Here is a 15,409-nt window from a genome sequence, read left to right on the forward strand (position 1 = left end):
CAAAACCACCTTACTCTGACTGAAGCAATCCCATTCCGGTTCGCATCCGCCTCAGTCCCCCTCTACCAGATGACGCACGATCCCTTTCATTCGACTGATCACCGGCAAGGGGCCCAACAGGTGCGTTGGGCTAAGCCAAGTTGCTTTTACGTCGAGCTCTCGTCTTGTGTTTTGACTTGTCATGCAACGCCACATGGCCCGCCAGTGCCTTTCGAACTCGGTCCGAAGCTCTAGCTCACCTAGACGAGTAGGCTTGTTGTCCTTCCAATGACCCCATACCTAACTGAAAAGTCCTCGAGGCCTCGCTGCCGCGAATTCGGGAAGGCTGTACTGGACAATGCTGTCCGTGATCAAATCGAGAAAAACCCCCAGGGCCCGTTGCCTTGTACCTTGAGGTGGATCAATGATGTTGGTTGAGTCGACGAATTTGAAGCCGGGGTCCAGAACATGCCAGAGTCTGAGAAGTTGGTAAAAGCGTACATTGTATTGCTTGGTGGAAGCGCACTCAGTTCCGGTGTTAGACCTTTTCCACTCTCACATGATGCTATGGTATTGAAAAGCCGTCCTAACTGAAACTTGAGAGTTGGGTAATTGATGCTCATGATGTCTTCATTCTATTATGATCGATTTTCATCGTGAAGGTACATCTTCAACTCCACCTGGAGATAGATTCTGTCTGACGAATTGCTTTCGTGGTCCTTGGAAATCTGACCCAAGCAAACCGGCTCTCTTGATTGCTTCGTCATGTGTCTCTGCCAGTTGAAGAACACCTTCGTGACACCACTCGCTTTGTGTCATCCAGCTATTCTTGTTTCTTTTTTTTGTTGCTTTTGCACTTTACTGATGCGTCGTGAGGGGGACAAGGTGTGGGCAAGCAGATCTCTAGCATCTTAGGACCACCCTGCTGAGTGGCTGGTGCACGGTCCGATCCTTGGCATTACCGCTCAGGTATATAGATCCCACCTAATCCGCTCCAATAGACCAATGTACCTATAAGCAATTCCCAATGGCACTTCAGCTTCACATTCCTCCTTGTATCCATAGACCGCCTCATCATCTTCATTTTCCATCCGCCGACAAACCGCTAAAAATCCGGATACAGGGACCCCTCCAGTCCATTCAAAAGCTGATCCCCAACATATCATGGCATCCTATTTTGCCTTTCCCACAACCTGGGGGGCTAGAACTTGCTAGGCTCACACATGAGACCTTGTATGGGCAAAGCCGAGTTGATAGCCCGCCAGTCGTGCAGGATGAATACCTGGCCTGGGTCATGGAAGGAAGGAGGGCGCTTGAGTAAGGCTGCAATTGCAGAGGAGATGTGAGGCGTTAACTTATGGCTTCGCTCTAGCTATATCGACTACTATGGGGTTACGTTTGACCATCTCGTCTCTCCCAATGATGAGAATCCAGAGGTTCTCGTAATCAACATCATTGAAGTTGATGACGATGGGGGATATGCTGATGGAGGGAAATTCGCAAATGAGGTTCTCCTGTTTTCAGTAAACCCAGGCGATTATACAGGAAAGAAGGTACTTGCAGTGCCTAGATGTTGTCAGCATAAGAAAGGCACACAGGATCGTAGTCTAATAAATGGTATGGTAGCTGAGCGGAGGGTTTAGCCCCCCCCTTGCGTCTGGCCGAGTTAGAGCGAGGAGACGAGGCAAAGAGAGAGAAAACCTCAGGAATAGGCCACAGCTTTTGTCAAAGACGTAGATAAGATAAAGTGCTATGAGAGCAGTAAAATTGTTGGATGCAAGGGCGGTGCTTATGATGCGTATAGTACAGAATGTGTGTGGTGTGTATTATGCAACATGGCCTCATCGTGCTACCCGTCCAATGGTAGTTACTACGCATGAAGTCACTCCATCAGACATCTTCACTGTCACCTCATCTGAGGCTGCCCTCTCCTTCTCTATTTTCAATCCTCTAGCCTAGGTGTTCTCACCAACAATCCCTCTGACACCTCCAGTTTGAAAGACACCGACCACAGCCGTGAGGAACGTCTGTCGTCGTAGCACTGCAAGCTCAATGCCCTCCCCAGCAGGGCCGTCTTGGGCGCGGAGGGTTTCCAGGGGGCCAGGTCCTTCTTCGAACTCACTAGACAAATGCCTGGGTGATTTGAGTCGCCATGAGCCTGTAGTGAGCTTCGTTATAACCACCACTGCAACAGCCACAGTGGCTCCTACGACAAGCAACACAGCGACGAAGCTTTTCCAACTGCGCCCGAATGGGATTATGTCGTCGCAACTGAAGATACCAGTAGTTATTATGACTGGAAAGGACGTCTGGTAGAATTAGTTTAACTGAAGGAGCAGGTGGAGTTGATATGGTGACGTACGACCGTAGTCCATGTCAAAACCCTTGGTTCACTGACCGCATAATCTCCAGTTGCTGCGAGCTGTAACTGCCGACGGTACTGTCAGGGATGTCAGTCACCTCTCGATATCCAAAACGACGCATGCCGCGGTAAAGGGAACAAGAAGTTCATGATCCCACCAGGGTCTGTTACCATCTTGCTTGCGGAGGCTACATCTTCCGCCATTTCCCTGCATTTCTTCTGCATATCATCCAGTTTCTGCCTCAGCTGCTCAAGATTGTTGAATGTTTTCCGAATCTGGGTGAGAGGAGGAAAACATGTCGATGCATCGTCCGACGGCTCGTCGTGGTTGCGGAAGTATAAAACGTCTGATTTCATGAACAACTCTCCGCATCTGACGGTCTCTTGTAGATCTTGAGCAAGCTCTACCCAGATCTCCTTCATATCGTTGATGCCGTTTTCCAGCTCGTCAAGCTCTCTGGTGGTTCGGTCGTGCATTGGTATTGTTGGTTTTCGAGTCAAGATGGGATCGCGTGCTCGTTTGGTGCACTCTTTGTGACGTGTGATCTGTAGGGTTGATTTGAAATGAGTAAATTGCGCGTGATATATGGGATAAGCCACTTACGAGAGCATTCATTCTTTCTTGAAGATGGTAAAATAGAGAAGCCCACTCCCGATGGACTTGAACTACTCTGACCTCAAGAACGCGGATGAAGTATGGTCGAGGAGACCATTTACCTTTGACGACGTCGTCCTTTCCTCGGCAAAGTGGATCCAAGAGCATTCCGTCTTGGAAGTCGTTCTCATAGCGAGCCACCATGTCTGGCGACGGATCATCATTGGCCTCTTCGTACCATGTTTCCAGTAAGACTAGTCCAGTCCATCTAGACTGGTCATAGCCTGTGACTATGCAACTGATATTTGTTGCGTAGATGCCATCTGTGTCTTTGTCCTTTCGATCCTCTTCAAATCTGGCAAGACGCCTCAAAAAAGTGACATCTCGAGAAGACCTAACCGCTTTTCCAGTGGACTTGTCGATGCGGCCATCCATCATAAGCTGCTTTGTGGATCGCCAAGCACGGTAAGGGAAGGAGAACTGCATAGCAAATGTTTCAGGCCCTTGCGTCTGGTGTTTCCGTGATTAGTGCCCCAGCTATTTTAATGCATTTATCAAGAACGCCAACTTACGGAGAAAGAAACCCCAATAGATGGGCTCCCGCATATGAAGTTGAACAAGAAGTCTCCCAACACAAGGAACAACGACTCTGGAGATGTCCCTACCAGAGCTACGATTCCCCAGGCATCCAAGTTTGCGATGTATCTAGTAGCACCAAGCGCAAGTCAGATCAGTCGCCATCGTTATTTGAGCAGCGTCCAGGGAGCCTCACATCAGTCTTCGGTTTGCTTCTACGATGTCGTCATTATCGTCTTCTTTGTATCTCTATTTGTTTTCACATTAGATGACTGATCACCACAAATTTTGCTGGAGTAGCACCTACTCTTTTTTTCAGTTCGTCGAACAGCGCTTGCGGTGACAGACCGCCGAGGAATTCTCGAAGCCGTAACTGTGGTCCAGCATCATTTCCATCTATCAACAGCGCAATCTTCTGTTGAGACACACTCTCGTCTCTGTCGATCAGCTTTTGAATCGTGGCTTCGCTGGCCTGGGTTATACCCAGCACGCAGTCCACTCGATGTTGGTCAGGGGCCCAATTCTCCTCGGTCCACACCAGGCGGCTGATGTGGTCTTCCTCGGGCTCTTGAGTTTCTTTACCCAAGGCGTCCGTGAATGGCGAGTTTTCCCAATCTTTTGAAACCTTGTCCTGACAAACACCAAAAAACCTGGGCGGCCAGGAGAACGCGCCCGAGTATTTGTACTTGGCAGAAATCTGCGGGTCTATTGCGTTCCGCAACTCAGTGTTAACCAACGGACCTGCGGGGGCCGACACCACTTTTTCGGCGTTGTCGATCATCAAGTGGACAGAAGAAGATCTGACTACGGGTTAGAATATGTAGATAGAAATCAAAGCGCTTACTTGAGTACTGATGACTAAAACCAAATATGCACTGGAGTTGGCTGCATGAATTGTCCTTGTTCTTGGACATATGACCGGATTTTCCGATAAGAACAAATGCACTAGATGCGTAGGCTGCATATTGTTGGAAGAACAAGATGATCTTGACTAACCTGGAGGCTCTCCTGTAACTTGAAGGATAGGAATGATTTTGTGAAATCTTCGTTCTAGCTTGTCACTCTTGCTAGTGTTGGCTGATGTGCACTCTCTCTACTTTGCAGTAATGGCAGCAAGGGTATGGACAGTTTCCAAGCAGACCAACAATGACGTTCAACCTTCTCTGCTCTGAAAACACTGCTTATCCTTTAGCTTTCGTCGTCCTGTTTCTTGGAATAATGAAGGGCACATGTACTCACGCAGGGCTACATAGAAGCATGCTTCTGTCTTGGGAGCTCAGTGTACAGTGAAGGAATTTGACGTCAGTAATTGTCTGGTAACGAAAGAAGTCTAGGGAGCTAGTGAGAAGGTGGTTGATCGTCTTTTCGGGTACTAGTAATCGTGAGATGTCATCCCTCTTCTTATCACTTTTCCTCTGCAGAACGATTCCGATTCTTTCCTCTCTTGATATCGTGGAGCTGCTCTCAACGTAGCCTATTGGGCAGGAATGCATGTAGGTAAAGGAGGCCGTGGTCACGCTGGCCAGATACAGGGCTGACGAGGTGTGCTACGGGAAAGGCGGGATTGGTAGCGTACTTTTTGGTTGTAATGCCGCTATCGTGTCTGGCTTCGCTGCGGTACACCCTCTCGCCTTTTTCTTTCGCAACTGGCCCGATTCTCGCAATGGGAGTGTTCAAACGATACCAAGACGCCTATGCGTCTCCTTGCCACCTTTTTTTGTTGTTGTTGCTATTCAGCCAAGGGCCGGGCTGTGCAATCTTTCGCTTTCACATGCCTCTAACCGAGCAATAACTTGGGAGGGCGTGTCGGTGATGAGATCATCGCACCATCCAGACACCATGATTGCATGAAGAGACAATGGAGTTACGGCCTCTCTTGCCTAGAAACGACCTTACTTGTCAAATTTCCAATGAGCATCAGCTAGAGGACATTTGCAGGCATGAGCCTCAGTCCTCGTCAATACTGACATTTTTGTCCAACTTGACGCGGGTAGACATGCCCAAATGGGACTGAACCACCTTGTCACTTTAACCTATAGCAGTACGGCGGATTGTGTGTGACCTTGACCAGACTATGTCACATGACGTCGAGCTTGGCTGTTCCCAGCCTCACTCATGATGTCAGGGTCATTGGACTACCTCTTTTTCTCGTCCTGCGTTGATACCGAAAGATTTGGTACCAACTTCTTCACCGAAACATTGCTCATCGAACTACAACCAACCAACCGAAAACAGCCTTGGCATTCTTGCGAAATCCCATACTCGTGGCTGGCTTCAGTGACGTCCTCGCTGCTCCAATACACACTTACGTCGGCGTGCAGGATCGCTCAACGGGATGAAATGTGTCGCAATCTGCTACCCAACTTGGAAAATCTGAGATGTGTTGTTCAAAGACAGGGCGACTAGATCTTTCGTGCCTTCTCTGTAATTTGAACCTCTCTCTTGATAGATATTCTCCAAGGACGGAATGTTTGATGCTCAGTACTTTTGCGAGGATGCTTCTTACTGGCTAAGCTCCGCATGTCCAAATGATTGCTATTCAGCTATGTAGGCGATCTCAAGACGGCCAGTCCACGCTTCCGCTTCGTTAAGAAGCGGCACCGACACCAGTGCTCGTGACCACTGAGGGACCATGTGATCAAGTCATTGCTCTCGGGACAGGCCGGATACCGCCGAGAGATAACACTGTGGCAGCCGAAGTTCCCTTCGCCCGCCCGAAACGTCTCCATGCATGCGGCATGCCACGACACCCTCCAAGGGCTATGGCAATAATCCAAGTTTTTGACCGCCAACCGGGGCCCAGATATTCAAGACAAAGAGACGTTGCGCCCGTAATGGTGCTTGCAAGCATCGCAGCCTGACCAATTGTCGCCGCCATCGTGCTGGGAGACAATAAGGAGAAGCATCGCACGGCGAAAGAGAAAACAGCACCCCCACCTTTTGGACTCTGAGTTGCGGCCCGAAGTTCCTCATGGATTGCTATACGTACCTCGGTAAGGTGTCGTTCTATCGGTCATCACAGCCTGTGGAACAACCGTTAGAACATTTCGCTGCATGACATCCCCCAGTTTCAGCATGCGATTGGACGCATCGTCGAGCATGACCACGTCTGAGTTCTCTTCAAAGATGGCCTACCTTACTTGTCAGGATTCTTGTGGTGGTTGAGAATGGTACACTCGAATCTCGCTAGCACGTGTCGTTCTAACGTGGCAATCTAATGCACAGAAATATGTCAACGCAAGGCCAGGTAGCGTTACAAATTTCAACCAGCCACAAAAGCTTCTCCTAGTGTTTTTTACTAGCGAAAGCACCGGAATGGCAAGCAGACTCATTTCTTGGAATGATTTGCAGATATTGTGAGATATGTACCGTAAAAGCTCTGCTTATGACCACCTCCTCTCGCGCGATTGACATGCCTGAAGAAAAGCAACCTGATAGTGATCGTCTGCTCGTCAGATTCTCATCGACGCCATGCCTCTACTATGAGGTCTTGAGGGCGCAGGAAAGAACCGTCCGCTGATGGTGCCGGAAACTCGACTCACTTGTCTAGGCAGGCGCCAAGGTAAAGCAGCCGTGAGGTTGCGGCCCGTGGGGATTTTGTCTGTTGACCATGGTCCATTTCCAATGAAAATTGTGTGCCTCCACTTTGAGTTCGAAGTTATCCCTATTAATCCCAACAACTTTTGTCTACCCTGACCAACTACAAAGTCCGCGAATTCCGAGCGTCCTAGATGATACAATTGGGCATAACATTGTTGTACAACATCGGTTTTGGTTCCTTGTAAACGCCAAGTATCTTTCCTCCAGTTATTATGGAAATCCCCACGTAAATTTGGCTTCGAGTTCATCGTGTGTTCCTCTCTATCTCGTTTGTTGATGGTTGCAAAGTTCGGAAGGCTGATGCTCGTGGTGGCGAACGGTTATTCTTCGCACCGCGCAGTTGGAACAACGGGGATATCTGCAGTACAAGCAAGGGTCAACGACAACTGACATGCCGCCGTGGCCACACTGACACTATGACTGCTATTAGCATTATGCGCGTGATCAGATGAGCCAGGAGCCTGCAGGCTTCAGCAGGGTCTAGGCAAGGCGTGAGAGAGGCACTACACGTACACATGTCCAGATGAAGCCGTGCTTCTTGCGCGGGGGCTAGTTTCGGGACGGGACGTCAGTGGCTGGATGTGTTTTCATGCGTGGAGTTGTGTGTATGGAGTTGCGAAGACCGGAGACTGCACAGGTAGGAATTGATCATACATACCATGGTTCCGATTCATCGACACGTATGCCACCTGTTGCGCCTTGTCTTCTACAGGTCGGTCGCCCCTTCTAGTTACAGCCCCACCGACGGACCCTTCGCAAGCCGTGCCGTGGGCCGAACAAATCACGTCGGCGGACGAGTATGAAGGTAGGTGCTTGGGCGCTAGGAGGCGATATTTGGTGGTGGGATGCGGTTAGACAGATCAGGCTGCCATGTCAGGTGGGCCATCGGCAGCCTTTAAAAAGGCAAGTCACATGATTATCCTCACTCCCTTGCATTTTCATCATACTTGGGCGTACCTTCGTATTCTCCCATCAAGCATTTGAAGAAGCGCCTATCCGAGTTTGCATTTTTTTCGGTTCAACCCCAGAAACGAGCTGCAAACATAGGTTCTGGCAGCCGGCTGAGCGATGGTGCGTCGCGACGACGTGTCACCAGTGACAAGCCCAAGCTGTCTGTTGAAGGCATTTCGTCCTCTCGCAACGACTCACAGAAGTTGGTGGAATGGATGTGTCTCTTCCATGGAGCAATGAAGCCCGGTTTTACACTTTTGACGGAACAGACCAGCAAAGACGCAGCCACACCACGATCTTGGCCCAACTGTTTTTTGATCGCCTTACCTCAACGCCTGTCAAGAAACCGACCATCTTAGCGCCGCAAAGCTACCTGGCCTCGGGTGTCCGTCTGCCCGTCCATGACCACTCGTTTTCCCTAGGCGACATTCGCAAGCCATTTCTTTCTCTGGTGCGCTGGTGCCCGCTTGACTACAGCGTTGCACGATACGTTGCGCAAAGTGCAGCGTGCCAGCATTTCTGTGCCTCAAGGGAAATGAAGTTTGATCGATAGCGGAGGCTACTGGGGCTATGCTCATTTACAGGGAGCCCTGTATCGGACTCATCGCGACAAGGAATGATAACGTGCGACGGATGGAATGCCGATCTCAGCACCTCACAGTGAGAGGAAACGTTCCCTTACCGAAGACCCGGCTTTCCCCACGGTTTGCAGATGTGTCTGATTTGCCCGCCTGATGCCGATGGTACGTTAGACAACTGGAGTTTTCTGGGCTGCGAAAGAAGACCGAGCGAATCACGAGGCAGCTTGAGATATGCGACGTTGAGCTTTGCCAGTGGGTTCGCGGCATGCGATTTGGAATGTTTTTGTCGCACAAACACGCGCTAGGGCTAATGCATTCTGTGAGACTGTCTCTCCTCCGTCGGTCATTTCTGACAAGATGGAGCAAGGCTGCACCAGGTAACACGAAATAGTTGGGCTTGCGGACACTAAGAATCGGGGCATCTTGGCCATCTAGCGTGTGTTGTTGTTTGGGTAGGCTGCCCTCTACTCACCGTCCGGGCTTCATCTTCCAAGATTGCTCTCCATTACACAACGCCCGCGTACAATAGCACTAGGATCTGCCAGATGCCGTTACCAGTCACTTGGCAGAACAAACACGTTCGGTTAGTGATCTCAAAGCAAGAAGAGAGGGCGAGGGCAGTTGAAGGTTGAAGGAAACGTTCGCCAATCTCTGTCGAAAAAAATCAGAGCCAACTCCGTCCTGAGGAACATATAGAGTTTAGGATGATGAGTGGGATCGATTGTCACCTCTGATGGAGAACTGAATGATATTTACCCAGAATATGTTGCTCGCGGTGGGAGTTTCTCCGCTGGGGAAGAGATTATGTAATCAGGATGGCGGCGACGCCGTCAGCAAGACCCCTGAACAGCGACATCTCCACGAAAGTCAATTGGGTAGCTTGTCAGCCAATGGATAAGCGTTGATTAAGCTATCTAGGAGGCAGCCAATAAAATGGAGGTGACGGATGTTCCAATGGGCGGGTCCAGGCCCATGTCTAGTACGTTTTGGTCTTGGAAGAGGGACGGCCAGGGGGGCCATAGCCACTGTTTCTCCCCACCCATCCCTTCCCTTGCGCACGTTTTCCTCTGCTTCTTTGTTCTGTCGCCTGCCATCGCCCATCAAACTGCTTGCTCATCACCATCCGAACTTGACCACTGGTACTCAACTATCAGACGGAAACGAAAACCGTTGGTCTGCACGCTGCTGCATAGCTCTGGCCGGTTCTGTTTTAACCCTGGCCTTCCTGGACACATCATTGCCACGCTATTCCGATCTGGACCTTTACAGACGGCCAACGGCAACGGCCAACGGGCCCAGCCACACCCTCAATGACCAATTGAGGAGCCGTCATCGCGCTAGGCTAGCAAACTGGCCGGGGCAAACGCCTGATTTTAATGAGACGATTTCCCCACGCCCGGATTGCAGATTGCATCGTCAGCACACTCTTCGCTTCGCCGTCCCACCACAAACTCGATATCAAATCCCACCTCACGACGTCGCCCGCCGGGCTCCAACTAGGGATCCGGTACCTCAATCAAGACATGTGTAGGGTCCAGTACGATGGACATTGTAAGACATTCCCGACATCTGCCGTCCGCCGAGACCGCCGACTGACCGCCAGCAGCCGCTCAATGGGGAGGGTGATGACCGAGTCGGTTCCGCCCGCAACAACTCGACGGGCGGGACCATCAGCAAGCTGCAGCTGAGCGACTCTGACTCGTCGTCGTTGATGTCCCTCGTCAGCACTCTTATACCTGTGCTCATCTATACCGCCGTCTGCCTGCTCATCTTCTGGGCCCTGCGTCGCAGGAGTCTGCGAGTCTACTCGCCTCGCACGATCCTCGGGAACTTTTTCTCTCAGTACGCCGTCTTCTTGCGATGATTCCCATGACCTGCGAACTGACCATGCCACAGTGAACAAAGCAAACCGCTGCCGGTGGGGTGGCTGGATTGGGTGAAGCCATTCTGGGCTATTCCGGACACCGAGATCCTCAACCGCTCTTCCTTGGACGCCTTTCTGTTTCTCCGCTACCTGAAGGTCCTCGTCCTGATATGCCTCGTCGGCTGCTGTATCACGTGGCCGACGTTGATGGTAATCCACGCCAATGGCTCCGGTGGACTATCGCAGCTGGACCGCATCACCATTGGCAATGTCGAAGACCCGCACATCTTCTTCATCCACGCCTTCGTTGCTTGGATCTTCTTTGGTATGTGGTTCGATGCCGCGTTTCCGTCCAAGTGCTAACGTGCGTCAAGGATTCATCCTCTTTACAATCTACCGTGAATGCATTTACTACATTAATCTTCGACATGCCTATCTCTTGTCACCTTACTACTCTAAGCGTCTCTCATCTCGGACAGTCATGTTCAATTGCGTCCCACCAAAGTACCAGGATGCCGCTCGCCTTCGGAAACTCTTCGGCGACACCGTCAAGAATGTTTGGATCCCCCGCGATACGAGCGACTTGGAGAGGCTCGTCAAGGAGCGAGACGAGACCGCGTTGCGGCTGGAGAAGGCCGAGATCCGCCTGGTCAAGATGGCGAACAGGCGGCGGAACAAACAGCTGAAGGCGGCTGCTGAGGCGAAACCGGAAACCGTTCAGAGTCCGCGCTCGAGTGCTGGTGGTTCCGAGCGCTCAGAGGACCCCGAGAAGGGGCACCCCTTGCAGGAGAGCATCGTTCTTCCGGACGTCAACGGCTCCGTGGCCGCACAATGGATCGGTGCCAGCGAGCGCCCTTACCACCGGCCCCTCGCCAACTTCTTCCGTCGAGTTGACACGATCAAGTGGACCCGCAACCGGATTAAAGCTTTGACACATCAGATTAACAAGCTGCGCCGTGGCTTCCTCAAAGGCGAGGGTCGTCGACTGCCCACCGCGTTCGTCGAGTTCTCTTCCCAGGCCGATGCTGAGCGCGCATATCAGACTCTGGCCCACAACCGACCGCTGCATATGTCGCCGCGTTACATCGGTATCCGCCCCGATGAGATCGTGTGGAGCTCCGTTCAGATGCGCTGGCTGGAGCGGATCGTCAGGAGCTTCATGATGCACGCTCTCATAACCGCCGCCATTGTGTTTTGGTCTCTGCCCTCGGCGCTTGTCGGTGTCGTTTCAAACATCAAATTTCTGGCCAAGCTACTACCTTTCCTGGCCTGGATTACTGAGCTCCCGGACGCCGTCACTGGTATTATAAGTGGTCTTCTCCCTGCCTTAGCCTTGTCTTTCTTGATGGCCATCGTGCCTTGGCTTCTGCGAGGTAAGACTTGTGTTTCCGTAACCTGTCATTTCATCGCAACTAACTCTGTCAAAGGTTGTGCCAGGCTTGCCGGAGTACCGTCTTTGTCCATGATCGAGCTCTTCGTTCAACACGCATACTTTGCCTTCCAAGTCGTCCAGGTCTTCCTCGTCACGACGCTGACCTCGGCGGCTTCGGCGGCCCTCACCCAGGTCCTGAAAGACCCCCTCTCGGCCAAAGATCTTTTGGCCGATAATCTTCCCAAGTCATCCAACTTCTATATCTCGTACATACTCATCCAGTGTTTGGCCGTCGGTGCCGCGTCCGTCCTCAGGGCGTTCGACATCTTTCGCCACCATGTTATGGCCAAAGCATTTGATAACCCCCGTGGCCTTTATAAAATCTGGTATAGGGAACGTCCAATGCACTGGGGAGCAATCTTCCCCGTCTTCACCAACATGGGCGTCATCGGTAAGTTCGTTCCTCACCCGAACTAATGCCAGCTAGTACTGACCATCAACAGCCATCAGCTACTGCTGCATCGCACCGGTTGTTCTCGGCTTCGCCACCGTCGGCCTTTATCTGATTTACCTCGTTTACAAGTACAACCTCCTGTACGTTAACGACTCCTCCATCGACACCCGCGGCCTCGTCTATCCACGCGCCTTGATGCACCTCCTCGTCGGTGTCTACCTTGCAACTGTTTGTCTCATCGGCCTGTTCGCCTTGCGCTCGGCGTTCCTTCCCATGGTTCTCATGATCGGTTTCCTCGTCTTCACGGCCCTCGTCCACGTCTCCCTCAGAGAGGCTGTCTCTCCGCTGCTCTACAACATCCCGCGCGCTTTAGCTATGGAGATGGAAGAGCTTGATGGCGGGCCGATGGCGGACTATCCCCAGGACGACTTCCTCACCGATGCCGATATAACGGCCTCGTACCCGGACTTCTTCGACCCTGTTGAGGAAGACGAAGGCCCGGCGCATCAAGTCAACGGGAGCCGAGGCGTGGAGGGTGCAAGTGGTCTGATGGCCTCGGTCAACGACTGGTCCACCAACGCCCTTGCCAAGAAGCTTCAGACAACGGCCGAAAATTGGGGGTTGGCTGGCCCCATCAGCTATGTCTCGTATTGGATGCACCCGGATCCGTCTATCAAGCCCGGCTTCATTCTCCGGTGGCTTCACCCGGGGACGTTTGACGACTTCTCGACCCTTCGCCGCATGATCCCCGGGGATCTTCCGGATCCTACGGAGACGTACCCTCCCGACTACGCCCGTCGCGCCTACTGGCCGCCCGAGATGGCATCCCCTGCCCCGATCATATGGATCCCCAGGGACCCGGCCGGCGTGAGCGCGCAGGAGGTGGAGCACTGCCGCAAGGTCGTCGGGTGCTCGGACGAGGGCGCCGAGCTCAACGACAAGTGCCGCATTGAAGTCGAGGTTGACAAAGCACCATTTTGGGTGCCCCGTACTCTGTATTAAATGTTATGTAGCGAGGCGTGCGGCGTTTATGTTGGATATATATATACATATAGAATGGCCAAGTAATGCGATCAACGAGGTCGAGCAGTCCGATCACCTTAGGAAGCTTTGCAGTTATTTTAGCAACTCATGAGGGCCTTGACCTTTCTCACATTGAACTGAGTACTTCCTCAATGACCCGCCATGTCCGCTCGGCAACCAGCATCTGCGCCAAATAGTTGCCCGCGTGGTCTTTCCCCTGGATGTAAATCAGACAGGGCGGATGCATCCGCATCCGGGGAGTATTGCACTGCCACACAATCTTGCCCTTCGGCGTCGACCTCCCCCCTTCGTCTTCCCCTTCCACCTTTTCGATAGCCGGGCTGAAGTCGATGACCTCGTGGAACCTCGCCTTGGACACGTTCGACACCGAAACGACGAAGCCGTTGGGCTCGGTGAACTGGTTCGTGCTCCCGCTCTCCGCGACCGCGTTGTACGTCAACCTCGTCGACGCGTAGACCTGGGCGTCGGTAAGCTGCGACCTCACCGAGCTCCGGATCAGCGCGACGGCCTTCCCGAACGCGCCGTGCAAGAACCCTAAGGCCGTCGTGCTCGTCCAGTTGTACGCCACAAGGTTGGAGAAGTAGGCCACGTCGGAGGGCAAATCGTCCTCGTTGAGGCGGCCCCGGAGGTCGAGAGCCGTGGAGATGGAAATGGGCTTCGCGGGGGAGGACTTGGGTATGTGCGAGCAGGCTAGGCGGACGAGCCAGGCCGTGAGGATGTCACCGTCGCTCAGTCGGGTCGCGGCCTCGTCGGATTGAGAGATGTCAGTCTCGGCGATTTGGCGGAGGGACGTGAGAGAAGCGGCTGGGATGAAGAGGTTCCGTTGGCGGATGCGGTTGGTGAGGAGGTACCACAGGAGACCGGCTGTGAAACGCAGCTTCCCCCAGCCGGTGAGTTTCTTGTGTTCCCAGAGAAACGGCTCGGTGTACCGCTGGTCTTGTGCGTTTGCGACCTTCGCCATCGGATCGAACGCCGGGTCCGCCAGCGGTGTGACGTCTTCTCTCCTGCCCGAGAGGACGCGGCACCAGTTTTCGACGAGCTCTCTACGGCCCATTCCGTCCGTGACGCTGTGCGGGTACGTGATGGTGACGAATGTTGCGTCGGTAAAGGTTATCACATGCAGCGAGAGCAGCGGGCGGTCTGTAGTGGTGTAGTCGGAGAAGGCCGCGGGCGCCTCGGGGCCGGCGAGGATGGGGGTCAGCGTCGACGGTGTGTCGAGGATCTGAGGGCGTGACAGGGCGTCTGTAGAGGAGAAGAGCGAGGGCATGGTTGAGGCGAGCGGATGCGATTTCACGCTTGAGCGATTCGGCTCAACTGTGAAGTGAACTGCTGGGCGGGAGGGTGTGAAGGCCTCAGGGATGTGAAGCTCAATTTGACCGTTTTCCTAGAGAATAGATAGTCAGCGACTTTTTGTCCCGTCTCGCCCATAGCGGGATCTAGGGTTCAGCAGCGAGGATACCTACTGTCAGTCGTGGTCTGCCGCCGAGCTTCCGCCAGTTGCCGACAGTGAGTAGCTCCGAGAGAGAGGCGTGGAGCATGTCCGGATTGAGGGCGTCGTGAAAGCACAGTGACCAGCTCATGATCATCATGCGCATCATCCAGGAGCTGTCCAGCGCGGATAGCCGGATTACGGTGTCGGTTGGTACTCGCTCTGGCTGACGAGGCTTGGGGCCCAGGATCGGGTTGAGGAGAGCCCGGAAGGACGACATCTCGAAGGACCGCTTGTCGGTTTGGTGGTCGCAATAGCGGCAATGGTGAGGTTTGGGGGGGGTCCTTGGAGGCTGATCAAGTACAGTGCTGAAGGTTGAAAACATGTGACGATGACGGAAAGGCAGGACGGCGTGCGCAACCCAAGAGACGAACCCCTCCGAGGTCACGCGTTCAAGGGAGTTCTTTGGGTAGTCGCGGACAATGTCGTGCGAACAGGGACGGTCCCTGTCGACTGAAAGCTTGTCGCGGTGATGACCACCAGCGTTGATTATGGGGTTGCAAGCAAATGACTCGTCCACGGGAGATAAGGTAAAGTTACAA

General features: G+C 52.9%; 5 protein-coding genes across 5 annotated transcripts; 2 read left to right on the forward strand and 3 right to left on the reverse strand.

Annotated features, from left to right (window-relative positions):
• Positions 1–1,006: 1,006 nt before the first annotated feature.
• Positions 1,007–1,622, forward strand: CH63R_06730 (uncharacterized protein; the record flags this gene model as incomplete). The annotated part of the gene is made up of 2 exons (XM_018301705.1): positions 1,007–1,296; positions 1,352–1,622. 2 exons carry the CDS (start codon positions 1,007–1,009, stop codon positions 1,620–1,622), a joined length of 561 nt encoding a protein of 186 aa, XP_018159555.1.
• Positions 1,623–1,934: 312 nt separating this feature from the next.
• On the reverse strand, positions 1,935–4,293 carry CH63R_06731 (uncharacterized protein; the record flags this gene model as incomplete). Its single annotated transcript, XM_018301706.1, has 7 exons — positions 1,935–2,288; positions 2,342–2,419; positions 2,513–2,887; positions 2,946–3,446; positions 3,509–3,641; positions 3,709–3,761; positions 3,820–4,293. The coding sequence occupies 7 exons, from the start codon at positions 4,291–4,293 to the stop codon at positions 1,935–1,937; spliced, it is 1,968 nt and encodes a 655-aa protein (XP_018159556.1).
• Positions 4,294–8,710: 4,417 nt separating this feature from the next.
• CH63R_06732 (uncharacterized protein) lies at positions 8,711–9,130 on the reverse strand (the record flags this gene model as incomplete). Its single annotated transcript, XM_018301707.1, is given in 2 exon segments — positions 8,711–9,101; positions 9,117–9,130. 2 exon segments carry the CDS (start codon positions 9,128–9,130, stop codon positions 8,711–8,713), a joined length of 405 nt encoding a protein of 134 aa, XP_018159557.1.
• A 1,601-nt stretch (positions 9,131–10,731) lies between these two features.
• CH63R_06733 (Duf221 domain-containing protein) lies at positions 10,732–13,336 on the forward strand (the record flags this gene model as incomplete). The annotated part of the gene is made up of 3 exons (XM_018301708.1): positions 10,732–11,881; positions 11,936–12,331; positions 12,384–13,336. 3 exons carry the CDS (start codon positions 10,732–10,734, stop codon positions 13,334–13,336), a joined length of 2,499 nt encoding a protein of 832 aa, XP_018159558.1.
• Positions 13,337–13,484: 148 nt separating this feature from the next.
• Positions 13,485–15,087, reverse strand: CH63R_06734 (LysR family regulatory protein; the record flags this gene model as incomplete). Its single annotated transcript, XM_018301709.1, has 2 exons — positions 13,485–14,762; positions 14,842–15,087. 2 exons carry the CDS (start codon positions 15,085–15,087, stop codon positions 13,485–13,487), a joined length of 1,524 nt encoding a protein of 507 aa, XP_018159559.1.
• Positions 15,088–15,409: the final 322 nt, after the last annotated feature.

This window comes from Colletotrichum higginsianum, chromosome 4 (assembly GCF_001672515.1).
Source record: "Colletotrichum higginsianum IMI 349063 chromosome 4, whole genome shotgun sequence".
In the NCBI taxonomy this organism is placed as follows: Eukaryota; Fungi; Ascomycota; class Sordariomycetes; order Glomerellales; family Glomerellaceae; genus Colletotrichum; species Colletotrichum higginsianum.